Source organism: Leptopilina boulardi, unplaced genomic scaffold, assembly GCF_019393585.1.
Source record: "Leptopilina boulardi isolate dan_hultmark-lab unplaced genomic scaffold, ZJU_Lbou_2.1 LbouV2_165, whole genome shotgun sequence".
NCBI lineage: Eukaryota > Metazoa > Arthropoda > Insecta > Hymenoptera > Figitidae > Leptopilina > Leptopilina boulardi.
The window spans coordinates 4,464,633-4,480,040 of NW_026137713.1; the positions used below are offsets into that span (position 1 = coordinate 4,464,633).

General features: G+C 29.1%; 2 protein-coding genes across 2 annotated transcripts in view; both read right to left on the reverse strand.

The window, feature by feature from the left end:
• Positions 1 to 15,408, reverse strand: part of LOC127277052 (TWiK family of potassium channels protein 18-like) — a 299,454-nt gene that overhangs the window by 217,727 nt on the left and 66,319 nt on the right. The gene's annotated exons all lie outside the window — the stretch shown is intronic.
• LOC127277055 (uncharacterized protein DDB_G0289917-like) lies at positions 7,933 to 8,759 on the reverse strand. The gene is made up of 2 exons (XM_051297870.1): positions 8,429 to 8,759; positions 7,933 to 8,319 (listed from the first exon to the last, which is right to left on the reverse strand). Exons 1-2 carry the CDS (start codon positions 8,606 to 8,608, stop codon positions 7,951 to 7,953), a joined length of 549 nt encoding a protein of 182 aa, XP_051153827.1. The 5' UTR covers positions 8,609 to 8,759; the 3' UTR covers positions 7,933 to 7,950.

Below are 15,408 nucleotides of genomic sequence, written 5' to 3' on the forward strand. Positions count from 1 at the left end.
AAAGGACTTATAAAAAAAAGAATAAAAAAAAAACGCTTTGCTGAAGGTAAACGAAATTGTGATTCACGTATTCGAATGCTCTTTGGCTTCTTAAAGTTTCAACAGTCGCGATGGTTTTCTTCTTCTGTGGAAGAGGAATACCTAATTACTAAATGAGTCCGCGCGAGTTTCGCCTTTTAATGTTAATGAAGTTTCTAAAATGCACGGCAATTCCAGCGAGCGAGCTCGTTTACGTTTTCCCCCTCTCTCTCTCTATATATATATACGTTATTTGAGGAAATTCCTTTTGCAGCGTGCAAACAGTATTCGGGCCGATCTGGTGAAATTAATGATAATGCTTGTTTCGTGAGAACGCGAAAGAGTTTCCTCTGCAAAACTGTGAAAATAAACTCCCCCTCCCTACTCTTTTAACCTCTCAAAAAAGTTATTAGAGAGGAAAAATAAATATTCACTTTTTCACTCATATAAAAATTCAAGAATTATATAAACATAATTTTTTTTCAACTTTATCAAAAATTCTATTCTTTTTCTTACCTAGAAAAAAAAGCCGTAAAGTAAAATTAAGAATATCTTGACGCCATAGTTACTATGGCATTAGTTACTGTGGCATTAGTTACTGTGGCATTAGTTACTGTGGCATTAGTTACTGTGGCATTAGTTACTGTGGCATTAGTTACTGTGGCATTAGTTACTGTGGCATTAGTTACTGTGGCATTAGTTACTGTGGCATTAGTTACTGTGGCATTAGTTACTGTGGCATTAGTTACTGTGGCATTAGTTACTGTGGCATTAGTTACTGTGGCATTAGTTACTGTGGCATTAGTTACTGTGGCATTAGTTACTGTGGCATTAGTTACTGTGGCATTAGTTACTGTGGCATTAGTTACTGTGGCATTAGTTACTGTGGCATTAGTTACTGTGGCATTAGTTACTGTGGCATTAGTTACTGTGGCATTAGTTACTGTGGCATTAGTTACTGTGGCATTAGTTACTGTGGCATTAGTTACTGTGGCATTAGTTACTGTGGCATTAGTTACTGTGGCATTAGTTACTGTGGCATTAGTTACTGTGGCATTAGTTACTGTGGCATTAGTTACTGTGGCATTAGTTACTGTGGCATTAGTTACTGTGGCATTAGTTACTGTGGCATTAGTTACTGTGGCATTAGTTACTGTGGCATTAGTTACTGTGGCATTAGTTACTGTGGCATTAGTTACTGTGGCATTAGTTACTGTGGCATTAGTTACTGTGGCATTAGTTACTGTGGCATTAGTTACTGTGGTAACAGTTAGTTACTATGGCATTAGTTATTATCACAGAAAATTAAAAGGCATTAAAATAAGCTGCATCGCTTATATTACCATTTTAATCCAATTTTACTTATTTTAATCGATTTTGGTATTAAAATAAGCAAAATTGGATTAAAATAATAAGCGTTGCAGCTTATTTTAATACCTTATAATTTTCTGTATGCAGAATTTAAGGATAAAATATTCTTAAATAAGCGCCAAGAATATTTTTAATTTTAGATTACTGTTTTTTCAGTGTATTGGTCAGTAAAATTATTGAAATAGGAAAAAAAAAAATTTCCCTCTTTTTTTTTTTACTTTATTTGTGAGAAGTAAAAGAAAACTAAAATTGAAATGCTTTTGTATTTTATTCCACGCTCGACTCTCTTTTATATATATATATATATATTTAAAAATGTTGAAGCTGGATATATATGGATAAAAATATAATCCTTTGCACATTTCGTTTGGACATTTCAGATTCAGTTAAATAGCAATTTAAAATAAAATAAAAGTTATATACGGAACAATCATACACAGAGAGATCAAATCTTTTTTTTTTTTTTTTTTAATATTAATTGGTGAAAATAAAAATAAATTTTATTATTTTTTCACTATGAAAAAATTATATAAAATTTAAGAATAATCTTCTTGGCGCCTATTTAAGAATATTTTCTATTCTTACAGTTAGAATATTTATTGTATATAATATTCTTAAAATAAGAAACAACTTCTTAAATTAAAAAATTATTATTTATCTAAATATTTGAGGTTATGTTCGGTTTCTTGGTTAGGGGAATTTGAAGTTATATTTGTTGGACATAGCCTCAAAACCCAACGGTCCCAAGGTTAGAGATCAAACATAACCTCGAAATTTTAGATCATAGGTTTCTAGGATTCAAGGCCTTAGTTCAAACATAACCTCAAAATTCAAGGACATAGGTATGTCTTTGAAAATATAACCTCAAAATTTTAGGGCATAGATTTCCAGGATTCAAGGCCTTAGTTCAAACATAACCTCAAAATTCAAGGACATAGGGATGTCCTTAAAAATATAACCTCAAAATTTTAGGGCATAGATTTCTAGGACTCAAGGCCTTAGTTCAAACATAACCTCAAAATTCAAGGACATAGGTATCTCCTTGAATTATGAGGTTATGTTTGAACTAAGTCCTTAAATCCTAAAAAACCTACACTGAAAAAAGAGTTTGGTATTGACAACCAAACGTTTGGTTGGTATTTAAGCAACCAACATTTTTTTGTTGAATCAACAAAATTTTAATTGTCTCAATCAAAATTTGTTTGACACAACCAAAATTAAAAAAAAAAGGATTTTTGTTATCCTAACTAAAGTTTGATTGGGACAACCAAAATTTTGTTGATTCAACAAAAAAATTTTGGTTGCTTAAATACCAACCAAACGTTTGGTTGTTAATACCAAACCTTTTTTTCAATGTATGCCCTAAAATTTTGAGGTTATGTTTGATCTCTGACTTTGAATCCTAGAAACTATGCCCTTGAATTTTAAGGTTATATGTTTGATCCATGACCTTGAATCCTGGAGATCTTGGACCTTGAATTTTGAGGTTATGGTTGGTTACACTTGATATGGAATAACACATTCCTAACCTAATCTAACCTAATACCATTTGTTATAAAAATAAAAAAATTTTACCGTAAAATTCGAGTTTCATTGAATTTTTTGGGGGAAAAAATTGATAAAAAAAAAAAAAAAAAAAAAAAAAGTTAATTTGCATAGATTGGCAAAATTATCACTATAATATTTGTCATATAAAGTGATTATCTTCCTAAACAATGCATCATTTACCCCTCATTTGTGTTCGTTTACTATTATAACCAGTATCTGCAAATTACGATCATTTTCCTATATTCATTTTAGATGAAATGGATTATTAATCGAGCTAATCGCTTCGAGGGGAATATATGTAAATTTCCATAAACGATTTTCTTTCACTTCTCGAGATTCACATTATCAATGTCATTAAATCTCTTTGATTTAATTTAATTTCAATATGAATTAATTTTAATTTTAAAATTTCAATTTTTCTATACCCTTCTTTTTTTTAATATTGCGCAATTAACGATAAAAGCTTTTATTTGTCAACAATAATTATACGAGATACAAAGGAAAATGGTATAATAATAATAATTTTTTGCTTTTTCATGTAACAAATGATAATAACAGTGCACAGATTATATTTCCTTTAAAAAAAAAAAAAAAAAAAAAAACTGAATCAACAATAAAACTTTTGAAATAAACTGGTACTGAGTTTTTACAACCAGTTTTCATTTCAAAATGATGCCACCAATATATCACAAATCAACATGAAAAACTGACGAACGATTTATCTAGCTCGCGTAATATTTTTGCTTTATTTCCAATGATAACTTGAAAAATAAATTTATCAAAACGTATATATTTATGATATCGTATATATTTTTTAAGGTTAATTAAATATTTTCACGCATCTATATATAAATATATATATATATATATATTTATATATTTATGCCAATATTTTGAATGTAAATTTATTCAACCTGATATTTTTCCATCCAAGTTTATGTTAAGCGTACCAACTTTTCGGATTCTAGTAAAAATAAATTTTTTATTACTTAGAGGGTCATAGAATTTTATGCGCGTCTTAAAAATGGTTAGTAGTAAAATGAAATGCTGAGAGAGCGACAGAGAGAAAAAAAGAGAGAGAGAAGAATGGTAAATGTTTCTGTCAAATGATATTACCTTATTCTAAAGGTAGAGTTAAATTTGTAAAATTTAATTTTCATTAACTTCAAAATATCTCATTGTTACAAAATCAGACCCATGCAATTTATTACCTAGAGAGTTTATTTTAGAAAATTTCATTTCCCTGTGAGTTTGACGAGTTTGGACATTAGCATTCTGGAAAATTCCATTCACCTAGTAATTTGAAGTTTCAGTGGCTTGATTACACTATCTATTTCTCTTGCTCTTTTTTCTTTCTTTCTTCCTATTTCTCTCTCCCTCCCTCTCTCTCTTTCTCTTTTCACTCTAGAGTCAAGTCATTCAATTTAAGAGGACTTCTCTCTAAATCTAATGAAAGTCAATTTACAAATAAAACTTTTATTTCGACCATGAAATTTAGAAAAGAAAAACGTTTCTTAACGCAACTATTATGGATAATACTTTTCTTTCTTCATTATTTGCAATGTTTTTTAATGCCTAAAAATCTCACTAAATATCCATTCAATGAATGAGAAATTATTAATCATATTCTAAATTTAAAAATATCTTCTTGGCGGATATTTAAGAATATTTTATCCTTAAATTCTGTACACAGAAAATTATAAGGCATTAAAATAAGCTGCAACGCTTATTATTTTAATCCAATTTTGCTTATTTTAATACCAAAATCGAATAAAAATAAGTAAAATTGGATTAAAATGGTAAGCGATGCAGCTTATTTTAATGCCTTTTAATTTTCTGTGATAATAACTAATGACATAGTAACTAACTGTTACCACAGTAACTAATGCCACAGTAACTAATGCTACAGTAACTAATGCCATAGTAACTAATGCCATATAGTAAATAATGCCACAGTAACGAATGCCACAATAACGAATGAAATAGTAACTAATGCCACAGTAACTAATGCCATAGTAACTAATGCCACAGTAACGAATGCCACAGTAACGAATGCCACAGTAACTAATGCCACAGTAACTAATGCCACAGTAACTAATGCCGCAGTAACTAATGCCATATAGTAAATAATGCCACAGTAACGAATGCCACAATAACGAATGAAATAGTAACTAATGCCACAGTAACTAATGCCATAGTAACTAATGCCACAGTAACGAATGCCACAGTAACGAATGCCACAGTAACTAATGCCACAGTAACTAATGCCACAGTAACTAATGCCACAGTAACTAATGCCACAGTAACTAATGCCACAGTAACTAATGCCACAGTAACTAATGCCACAGTAACTAATGCCACAGTAACTAATGCCACAGTAACTAATGCCACAGTAACTAATGCCACAGTAACTAATGCCACAGTAACTAATGCCACAGTAACTAATGCCGCAGTAACTAATGCCATATAGTAAATAATGCCACAGTAACGAATGCCACAATAACGAATGAAATAGTAACTAATGCCACAGTAACTAATGCCACAGTAACTAATGCCACAGTAACTAATGCCGCAGTAACTAATGCCATATAGTAAATAATGCCACAATAACGAATGCCACAATAACGAATGCCACAGTAACTAATGCCACAGTAACTAATTTATTTATTTTTATTATGCAAAAAAATCCATAAACTGAAATTAAGAAAATATTTTTGGCGTATATTTAAGAATATTTTGTATTTAAACTCAGTATATATTATTCTATATACTTAATTTAAGTATAAAATATTCTTAAATATATGCGTCAAAAATATATTCTTAATTTAAGAATATTTCATACTTAAATTCAATATATATATATATATTATTCTCAAAATAAGAATATATATACTCAGAAAATTAAAAGCCATTAAAATAAGCTGCAACCCTTATTATTTTAATCCAATTTTACTTATTTTAATCGATTTTGATATTAAAATAAGCAAAATTAGATTAAAATAATAAGCGTTGCAGCTTATTTTAATGCCTTTTAATTTTCTGTGATAACATTAGTTACTGTGGCATTAGTTACTATTTCATTCGTTATTGTGGCATTCATTACTGTGGCATAATTTACTATATGGCATTAGTTACTATGGCATTAGTTACTGCGGCATTAGTTACTGCGGCATTAGTTACTGTGGCATTAGTTACTGTGGCATTAGTTACTATGGCCAAGAGTATATTCTAATTTTTGAGTATATTATATACTGAATTTAAGTATAAAATATTCTAAAATTCCAAGTATATATTCTAAATTTTAGAATATTTTTTTTTTTGATTTATTATAAAATAATAATAACTGAAAAAAATTATATTCTAAATTTAAGAATAATCTTCTTTGCGGCTATTTAAGAATATTTCCTATATTCTTACAATTAGAAAATAATATTCTTAAAATAAGAAACAACTTTTTAAATTAAGAATTTTTGTTCAGAATATTTCTTAATTTTCTTATTTTAAAAATATTATATTCTTACTGTAAGAATAGGAAATAATTTTAAATAGGCACGAAGAAGATTATTTTTAAATTAATAATATATAATTTTCCATTGATTAGGGGCTATTCATTAATTACGTAAGTGTCCTTAGGGGGAGGTGGGGGGGGGGGTAATAAAATCTCTACATGGTCTTACGTCAGTGGTGGTAGAAGCTATTCTTACGTAAGATTTTGCCAAGTATTTTCCATTTGTATTGTTGTAATTAATTTTTTAATTACATTAATATTGTTAAAAACTTACGTAAGAAGGAGGAGGGGGGGGGTTCGTAAAATCTTATGTATTCTTACATGGGGGGTAGGGGGGGGGGGTCAAAATTAGCAAAAATTTTCCTTACGTAATTAATGAATGGTCCTTTATTATTTTATAATACACCAAAAAAATAATACACGGAGAAAAATGAAAAAACGAATATAGTAACGTTTACTGCCTTAAAAGTAAAACCTAAACTGTCCGCAGTTTCTGCGCATTTCTGTCAATTTTTTTTTCTTCAGAAATAGTAAAATTTACTCCGAATATAGTAAAAATTACTACTGAAATAGTAGAAAAATTACTCCTGAAATAGTATAAAAATTATTCCGGGAATAGTAAATTTTACTATTTCTGAAGTAAAAATTGACAGAAACAGCAGACAGTTCCGTTTTTACTTTTTAAATAGTAAAAGTCACTTTATTTGTTTTCTATACATTTTTCTTCGTGTATTCTTAAATTTAGAATATAATTTTTTCAATGTATGTAGAAAAATAGTCAATAACAATTTTTCAGGGTAATCCGTTAACAAATTCTGTTCTAGAATTACAGAAAGAGAGAGAGAGAGAAAGAGAGAAGAGAAGAGATCGTCAATCGTTGTTGGAGCTGCAGAGACCATCGAGACTGAAATTCACCTTCGACCAAACCAGTAAATTTTGGAGGGCTATTAACTTTATCGGCCGTGGTATAAGAAGCTCCTAACTTTTATAAATGGCGCTTCCACCCATTCTCGGCTAGCCTTCTTGTGGCGTAATTTACAAAAAAAACTCGTTTCTCATTTTACTAGACTACGAAGAAGCCACGTGGTGAAACAAGAGAGACAGAGAGAGAGAGAGAGAGAGAGAGAGAGAGAGAGAGACCAACTTTCTGATTCTATAATTGAAAACTCTCTTCTTCAAATCCTTGCACATTTCAATCTTTAATGCGGATTTAACTCTTAATTTTGTCATCATCTCCCCCCGCATAAGATATTCCACTTTTTTTTTTTTTTCTTTATTTAAAGAAATATTTCATTAAAAAAGTTATAATTGAAAATTGTGAAATTTAATTAAATTTTAATCTACAATGAAAAGAGAAAAAAAAAATATTTCAATAATAATTTTTTTAATATACAATACTATAATTTTTTAATTATTTACAAATAGAAAACTTTCACAATTTTTTTTTTTTTTGTTAAAAAAAATACCTTTTGAAAAAGACATAAAACTATTTTTTTTATTTTATTTTAGTCGTCCAAATTCATGAGAGATAATACGTCATCAAAATTTTCATCATTTATATTATTACAATTGCAATTTTGTGAATGTTGATTATTATTATTGAAATTAAATCGAACACTTCCATTATTTGTATCGTTCTTGAAATTTTTCATTGCTGATTTTAATTCTTGTTTATTGTCATTATTATTTTCATTATCAGATAGTGGATAGAGAAAATCTGAAAGTAATTCAACTGAATCAACACTTGGTAATTGGGCAAATCTTTCGGCAATTTTATTTGCTCTCTCTAATGGATCACATTTTGGTAAATAATAATGTCCACGAAATCTTCGTAAAATTCCATATTGTACTCCTTTTTTTAATACTGAATTCACCTATTTATTTTTCAAAAATTATTAATTTTTATTAATTCGAAAAAACAAAAAAATGTTATATATTTATGAGAAATAAAAGTTTTTTTTAAAAAAAATAATTATAATTCACTTGTCGTTTTATTTTCGCCACTGGAAGTTGAGTTGCATATGTAAGATAACCGACAATTTTTCTTGGTGTTGCACCTTTTGATTCTTTAAGCTCTTCAATGGCAGAAACAACGAGAGTTGCAAGTTTCAAAGGTTTTGGCTGACGAGTATTTCTTTTCGTTTTTAAACTTTTTTTTGCCATCTTTTTTTTTTTCACAAATATCAATGAAAAAACAATTTTGTTTGGATAAAATAGAAAAATATTTTTTATTCACTGGTAATTTTTCACAAAAATTTTTCTAAATAGTAAAATGATCAAAAAGAACCTTTGTTTTGATTATGTCAATGAAAAAAAAAAACTGAACGTTGTTACGAATGTTCACTAACTTCACTCTTTTTTTTTTTTTTATTTGTTTCAAAATTAAAATTTTTTTCTTTTTATAAAAAAAAATTTCTTTTTATAAAAAAAATTTCTTTTTATAAAAAAAATTGTTTTTATAAAAAAAATTGTTTATATAAAAAAAATTTCTTTTTATAAAAAAAATTGTTTATATAAAAAAATTTCTTTTTATAAAAAAAATTGTTTATATAAAAAAAATAAATTAATTCCATCATGTATCATAATTAAAAATAAAATAATACATAATTTAGTTACAGTTTTTTTATTATCATACGGATTTACGGTGGAAATCCGTTGATTGAGTTACTTTTCTTATCCCTGAATGCTTTCAAAGCTTATATGACACGCAAATAAAAAAAAAAAGCATATCTACTGTTACACGCAAACTGGTTGGAATTTTTTTTTTTTTTTTTTTATGAAAGATATCGTTTGAAAAATTAGCCAGGGACATGAAAAATGACATAAAAGTTGAAACGCGTGCGCGCATTTTTTACAAAAACAAATTATCAAAACCTTACAATTTATCATTCTCGGATATGTATATATATATTCATAATAATCAGTAAACAAAAAGATCTGACTTTAGTTTTGAAAAGAATTAAGTGATAAATTTCTTTTTAAATAGGCTAACATAACCTAAAAACTGAGAAATTTCTTTTTAAATAGGTTAACATAACCTAAAAACTGAGAAATTAATTTTTAACAATTTAACACAATGAAAATGATTAAAATTAATTTTAATCAATTTTTTAGAAGATCTTGTTATGCATTTTGCAGTAAAATAGTAATAAATTGAAATTTTATTTAGTAAATAATTATAATTATAATAATAATTATTTTAAAAAAATATATTTTGAATCAACATCATTTTTCTGCAAAATCCGTAACAAAATCTATTAAAATTGTTTACAATTAATTTTAATCGTAATTTTCATTGCTTTAAATTGTTAAAACAAAATTTTTCATTTTTAAGGTTATGTTAACGTTCATCTTTAAATGTAACAATAAATATTATAGAGGGAAGAAAAAATTGTTTTTTAGTAAAAAAAAAAAAAAAAAAATTATCTCGATTTCAAAGATGCAAATGCTACATGAATAAAATTGTATTTTAATGTTATTTAAAAGGTATAGAACCTTTTTTCTAGCGATATATTATGTATGAATGTCAAAGAAATAAAGAAAAAAAAAATAAAAATAATAATAACCGGGCTTAAAACAAACCTTTATAAATTATAAGGTGCATTGCGGACATAGGAGTGGGTGTTGTTTTTCCCTCGCCATAAACGCTAGAATTATTATCCCCCATGTCTACTTTAAGTGCGAAAAGCCCGACTACGAATTACTTACAGTGTTTTGCATAGAAATTTATTAGCGACTCTGGTCTTTCCCGTAGCGCATATTTTCCATCCTTTTCTTTCTCTCTCTATCTCTCTCTCTCTCTCTGAGTTTGAGAGGACCACGCACGCAAATCGGCCAACAGCATACATATATATATATATATATATATATGTAGTCACTGACCTGGCACTACTTCGGTACTTTATCGTTTAATATCCTGAGTGGCCATATAACGAAGTAACGGTGTGAATTTACCATGTTGTGTTAATTGTATACTCACGAATGTCATCCGTAGGAACACGATGTTTTTCATAAAATTTTCACGATTTTATAATTATATGTAGAAAACATCACACGTATGTTTATATTTTCATTTTTTTATTTTTCTTTTTTTTTTGAAATTTTATTTATTTCGCTAAATAGTCTCTGTATGGGTCATTTCATGTCAAGTGTACCCAACCCATGTTTTTGACAAGGTTAGGTTAGGTTAGGTTAGGTTAGGTTAGAGTAAGGTTAGGGTAGGTTAGAGTAAGGTTAGGTTAGGTTAGAGTAAGGTTAGAGTAGGTTAGAGTAAGGTTAGGTTAGAGTAAGGTTAGGTTAGGGTAGGTTAGAGTAAGGTTAGGGTAGGCTAGAGTAAGGTTAGGTTAGGGTAGGTTAGAGTAAGGTTAGGTTAGGTTAGGTTAGGTTAGGTTAGGTTAGGTTAGGTTAGGTTAGGTTAGGTTAGGTTAGGTTAGAGTAAGGTTAGGGTAGGTTAGAGTAAGGTTAGGTTAGGTTAGAGTAAGGTTAGGGTAGGTTAGAGTAAGGTTAGGTTAGAGTAAGGTTAGGTTAGAGTAAGGTTAGGTTAGGGTAGGTTAGAGTAAGGTTAGGGTAGGCTAGAGTAAGGTTAGGTTAGGGTAGGAATGAGTCAAGGGCATAGTTTCTAGGATTCAAGGTCAGAGATCACACAGAAAATTATAAGTTATTAACATAAGCTGCAACGCTTATCATTTTAATCCAATTTTGCTTATTTTAATAACAAAATGGATTAAAATAAGCAAAATTGGATTAAAATAATAAACGTTGCAGCTTATTTTAATGCCTTTTAATTTTCTGTGCAAATATAACCTCAAAATTTTAGGGCATAGGTTACCAGGATTCAAGGCCTTATAGTTCAAACATAACCTCAAAATTCAAGGACATAGGTCATGGGACCGTTGGGTTTTTGAGGCTATGTCCAACAAAACATAACTTCAAATTCCCCTAACCAAGAAACGAATATAACCTTAAAAATTTAGATAAAATTTGAATAATTTTAATATATGCAAGCGTTTAAAAAATTAATCATTAAAATGGAAAATAATGGGTGTTGGCGCGCGAATGTAGGGATTATATTAAGAAAAGTTTGTATATGTCTGACTAAAACTCAATTTAACTACTGAAAATTAAGCATCATTTGAAATTAAACGTTTTTAATTTTGTCACGACTTAAATTTACTTTTACTGTATATTTACTGATTATTTAAAATCGTACGCAATTATATTCTTTTTGTCGGACTAAAATTGACTTTTACTACTTTATAACCAAAAAAAAATCTTAAAAATTTACAACGTTGTCTGGCTAATATTTACTTTTACTACTACAGCAAAATATGAAAAGAATTTTACAATGTTGTTCGACCAATATTTACTTTTACTACTGACACAATAAAAGTAAAAAAAAAAGTTAAACCTTTCTGTCTGACCAAAAATGTCTCATACTACTAAAGCTTGGAAAAAAAATCTTCAGCGATATATTTCTCTAGAATAGCAAAAACTTTCATTATTCCTGGTAAACATTTTTTTTCTCCATATTTTCAAAAAAAAAAATAATAATAAATAAAAATTTTAAACACATGTAAAAACCATTTATCCTTATAATTCAACTAGCGAAAACTTCAATATTTGTTTAAGTGAAAATAGATATAGTGAAAAGGGTTGAATTTTCAGAAGTTATAAGGGTATATATGAAGAAGTAAATAAATGTTCAATGCACGTTTTCAGTATAAAGTAAACTGTTTAGAAGGTGGTGAGAAGAGAGGGCTTCAATGCTTTGCCAATATTAGATATGCGCACAAAAGTGGTGCAATATAGAAAATACCGAAAATACGAATCCTCTCTCTTTCTCTCTCTCTCTCTATAGGTGAAGGGAGGTTCGAACGATTTGGTCAGTATGCGGAGTGGAATAGTTCAAGTGCCTCGCGCGAATAACTAGCATTCCAATGCATCATCGACGGATTGCGCAGTTTCCGTTCTGTTCGTACCGTTCAGTGCCGTTATACCACATACACACAACCGCATTCAAATCCCATTGACCCCAAAAGCGAACGGCGCCTACGTAACAATACTAATACGTCTCGCACGTCTCCGTTATGTGCCCCTCACATTATTTACGTCGACAAGCCACTGCCTACCACATAAATTGTCTCCGCATGAACAGATTTATAGTTAAGCCATCGAACTGCACTTTTTGTGCCAAAAAAATTCCATCACTAAAAAAAAATTTATAAAAAAAAAAAAAAAAAAAAAAAAACTAGGACTTCTTACCGAAAAAAAAGAAGCCGAAGATTGCAACTTATTTTTAAAAGTGGTATAATATGTTTCTTAAGATCGATTTCCGGCAGTGACAAAATTCTGGTACAGCAAGGGTGCGATTTTGTAACTTCACTTCACTTTCACTTCATTTTCAGTCGATTTTCACTTCACTTTCACTTTTTGTTTCTTTTCACTTTGTCTCCATTTTCGGTAGATTTTCATTTCAATTTAACTTAACTTTCACTTCGTTTTCACTTCACTTTCACTTCACTTTCACTTCACTTTCCCTTCACTTTCACTTCACTTCATTTTTACTTTATTTTCACTTCACTCTTCCTTGATTTTTATTTGATATTCACTTCACTTTCACTCTACTTTTAATTCATTTTCAGTTCATTTTCCGTCGATTTTCACGTCACTTTCACTTCACATATCACTTTAGTTTCAGTCGCTTTTCACTCAATATTCACTTCACTTTCATTCGATTTTTACTTCACCTTCACTCAACTTTCAATTTATTTTCACTTCATTTTCTGTCGATTTTCACGTCACTTTCACTTTCACTTCACTTTCATTTTAATTTAACTTTACTTTCACTTCACTTTCATTCGATATTCACTTCACTTTCACTCCCCTTTAACTTTATTCACTTCAAAGTGATAAAGGGGAAGGACTTTAAACTGGAGTGAAAGTGAAGTGAATATCGAATGAAAATCAAGTTAAATTGAAGTGAAAGTGAAGTGAAAGTAAAGTGAAGTGAAAGTGACGTGAAAATCGACAGAAAATGAAGTAAAAATAAATTGAAAGTAGAGTGAAGGTGAAATAAAAATCGAATAAAAGTGAAGTGAACATCGACTGAAAATGAAGTGAAAGTGAAGTGAAAATCGACAGAAAATGAACTGAAAATGAATTAAAAATACAGAGAAAGTGAAGTGAAAGTAAAGTGAAGTGAAAGTAAAGTGAAGTGAATATCGACTGAAAATGAAGTGAAAATAAATTGAAAGTAGAGTGAAGGTGAAGTAAAAATCGAATGAAAGTGAAGTGAAAGTGAAGTGAAAATCGACAGAAAATGAACAGAAAATGAATTAAAAGTACAGTGAAAGTGAAGTGAAAGTGAAGTGAAAGTAAAGTTAAATTAAAATGAAAGTGAAGTGAAAGTAAAGTGAAGTGAATATCGACTGAAAATGAAGTGAAAATAAATTGAAAGTAGAGTGAAGGTGAAGTAAAAATCGAATGAAAGTGAAGTGAATATCGAGTGAAAAGCGACTGAAACTAAAGTGAAATGTGAAGTGGAAGTAAAGTGAAAATCGACTGAAAATGAACTGAAAATTAATTAAAAGTAGAGTGAAAGTGAAGTGAATATCGAATAAAAATCAGTCAGTCGATGTATACTTCACTTTACTTTCACTTCACTTTCATTTAAATTTAACTTCACTTTCACTTCACTTTCACTGTACTTTCAATTCATTTTCAGTTCATTTTCTGTCGATTTTCACTTCACTTTCACTTCATTTTCAGTCGATGTTCACTTCACTTTTATTCGATTTTTATTTCGCACCTTCACTCTACTTTCAATTTATTTTCACTTCATTTTCTGTCGATTTTCACGTCACTTTCACTTCACTTTACTTTCACTTCGCTTTCACTTCACTTTTACTTGATTTTCATTCAATATTCACTTCACTTTCACTCCAGTTTAAAGTCCTTCACCTTTATCACTTTGAAGTGAATAAAGTAAAAGGGGAGTGAAAGTGAAGGGAATATCGAATGAAAATGAAGTGAAAGTGAAGTGAACAGCGACTGAAAATGAAGTGAAAATGAAGTGAAAGTGAAGTGAAAATCGACAGAAAATGAACTGAAAATGAATTAAAGGTACAGTGAAAGTGAAGTTAAATTAAAATGAAAGTGAAGTGAAAGTAAAGTGAAGTGAACATCGACTAAAAATGAAGTGAAAGTGAAGTGAAAATCGACAGAAAATGAACTGAAAATGAATTAAAAGTACAGTGAAAGTGAAGTGAAAGTAAAATGAAGTGAAAGTGACGTGAAAATCGACAGAAAATGAAGTGAAAATAAATTGAAAGTAGAGTGAAGGTGAAGTAAAAATCGAATGAAAGTGAAGTGAATATCGAGTGAAAAGCGACTGAAACTAAAGTGAAATGTGAAGTGATTGTGACGTGAAAATCGACAGAAAATTAAGTGAAAATAAATTAAAAGCATAGTGAAGGTGAAGTAAAAATCGAATGAAAGTGAAGTGAATATCGAGTGAAAAGCGACTGAAACTAAAGTGAAATGAGAAGTGAAAGTGAAGTGAAAATCGACAGAAAATGAATTGAAAGTAGATTGAATATCGAATGAAAATGAAGTGAAATTAAAGTGAATATATCGACTGTAAATAGAATTAAAGTGAAGTGAAAGTGAAAATCGACAGAAAATCATTTTAAAAAACTCATGTTAAGTATTATGTATAAAGTTAATTGAAAATAAAAATTTTTCAATTGCTACACCAAAATTTTTTTTTAATGAGATTTAAAAAATTCAAGTTCTTATCAATGGATATACTTCTGATTCCAATTAGCAGGTGTCTATTCTAATTCAAAGTGAAGTTAGAGATTAGAGAGATGTTGCTTTCAATCAGAATTTGGTGCCTATTAATCTTTCAACTATACTATAGGATGATCCAAGTTTCTGATGTGATCGGTTCTCTCAGTGTGATA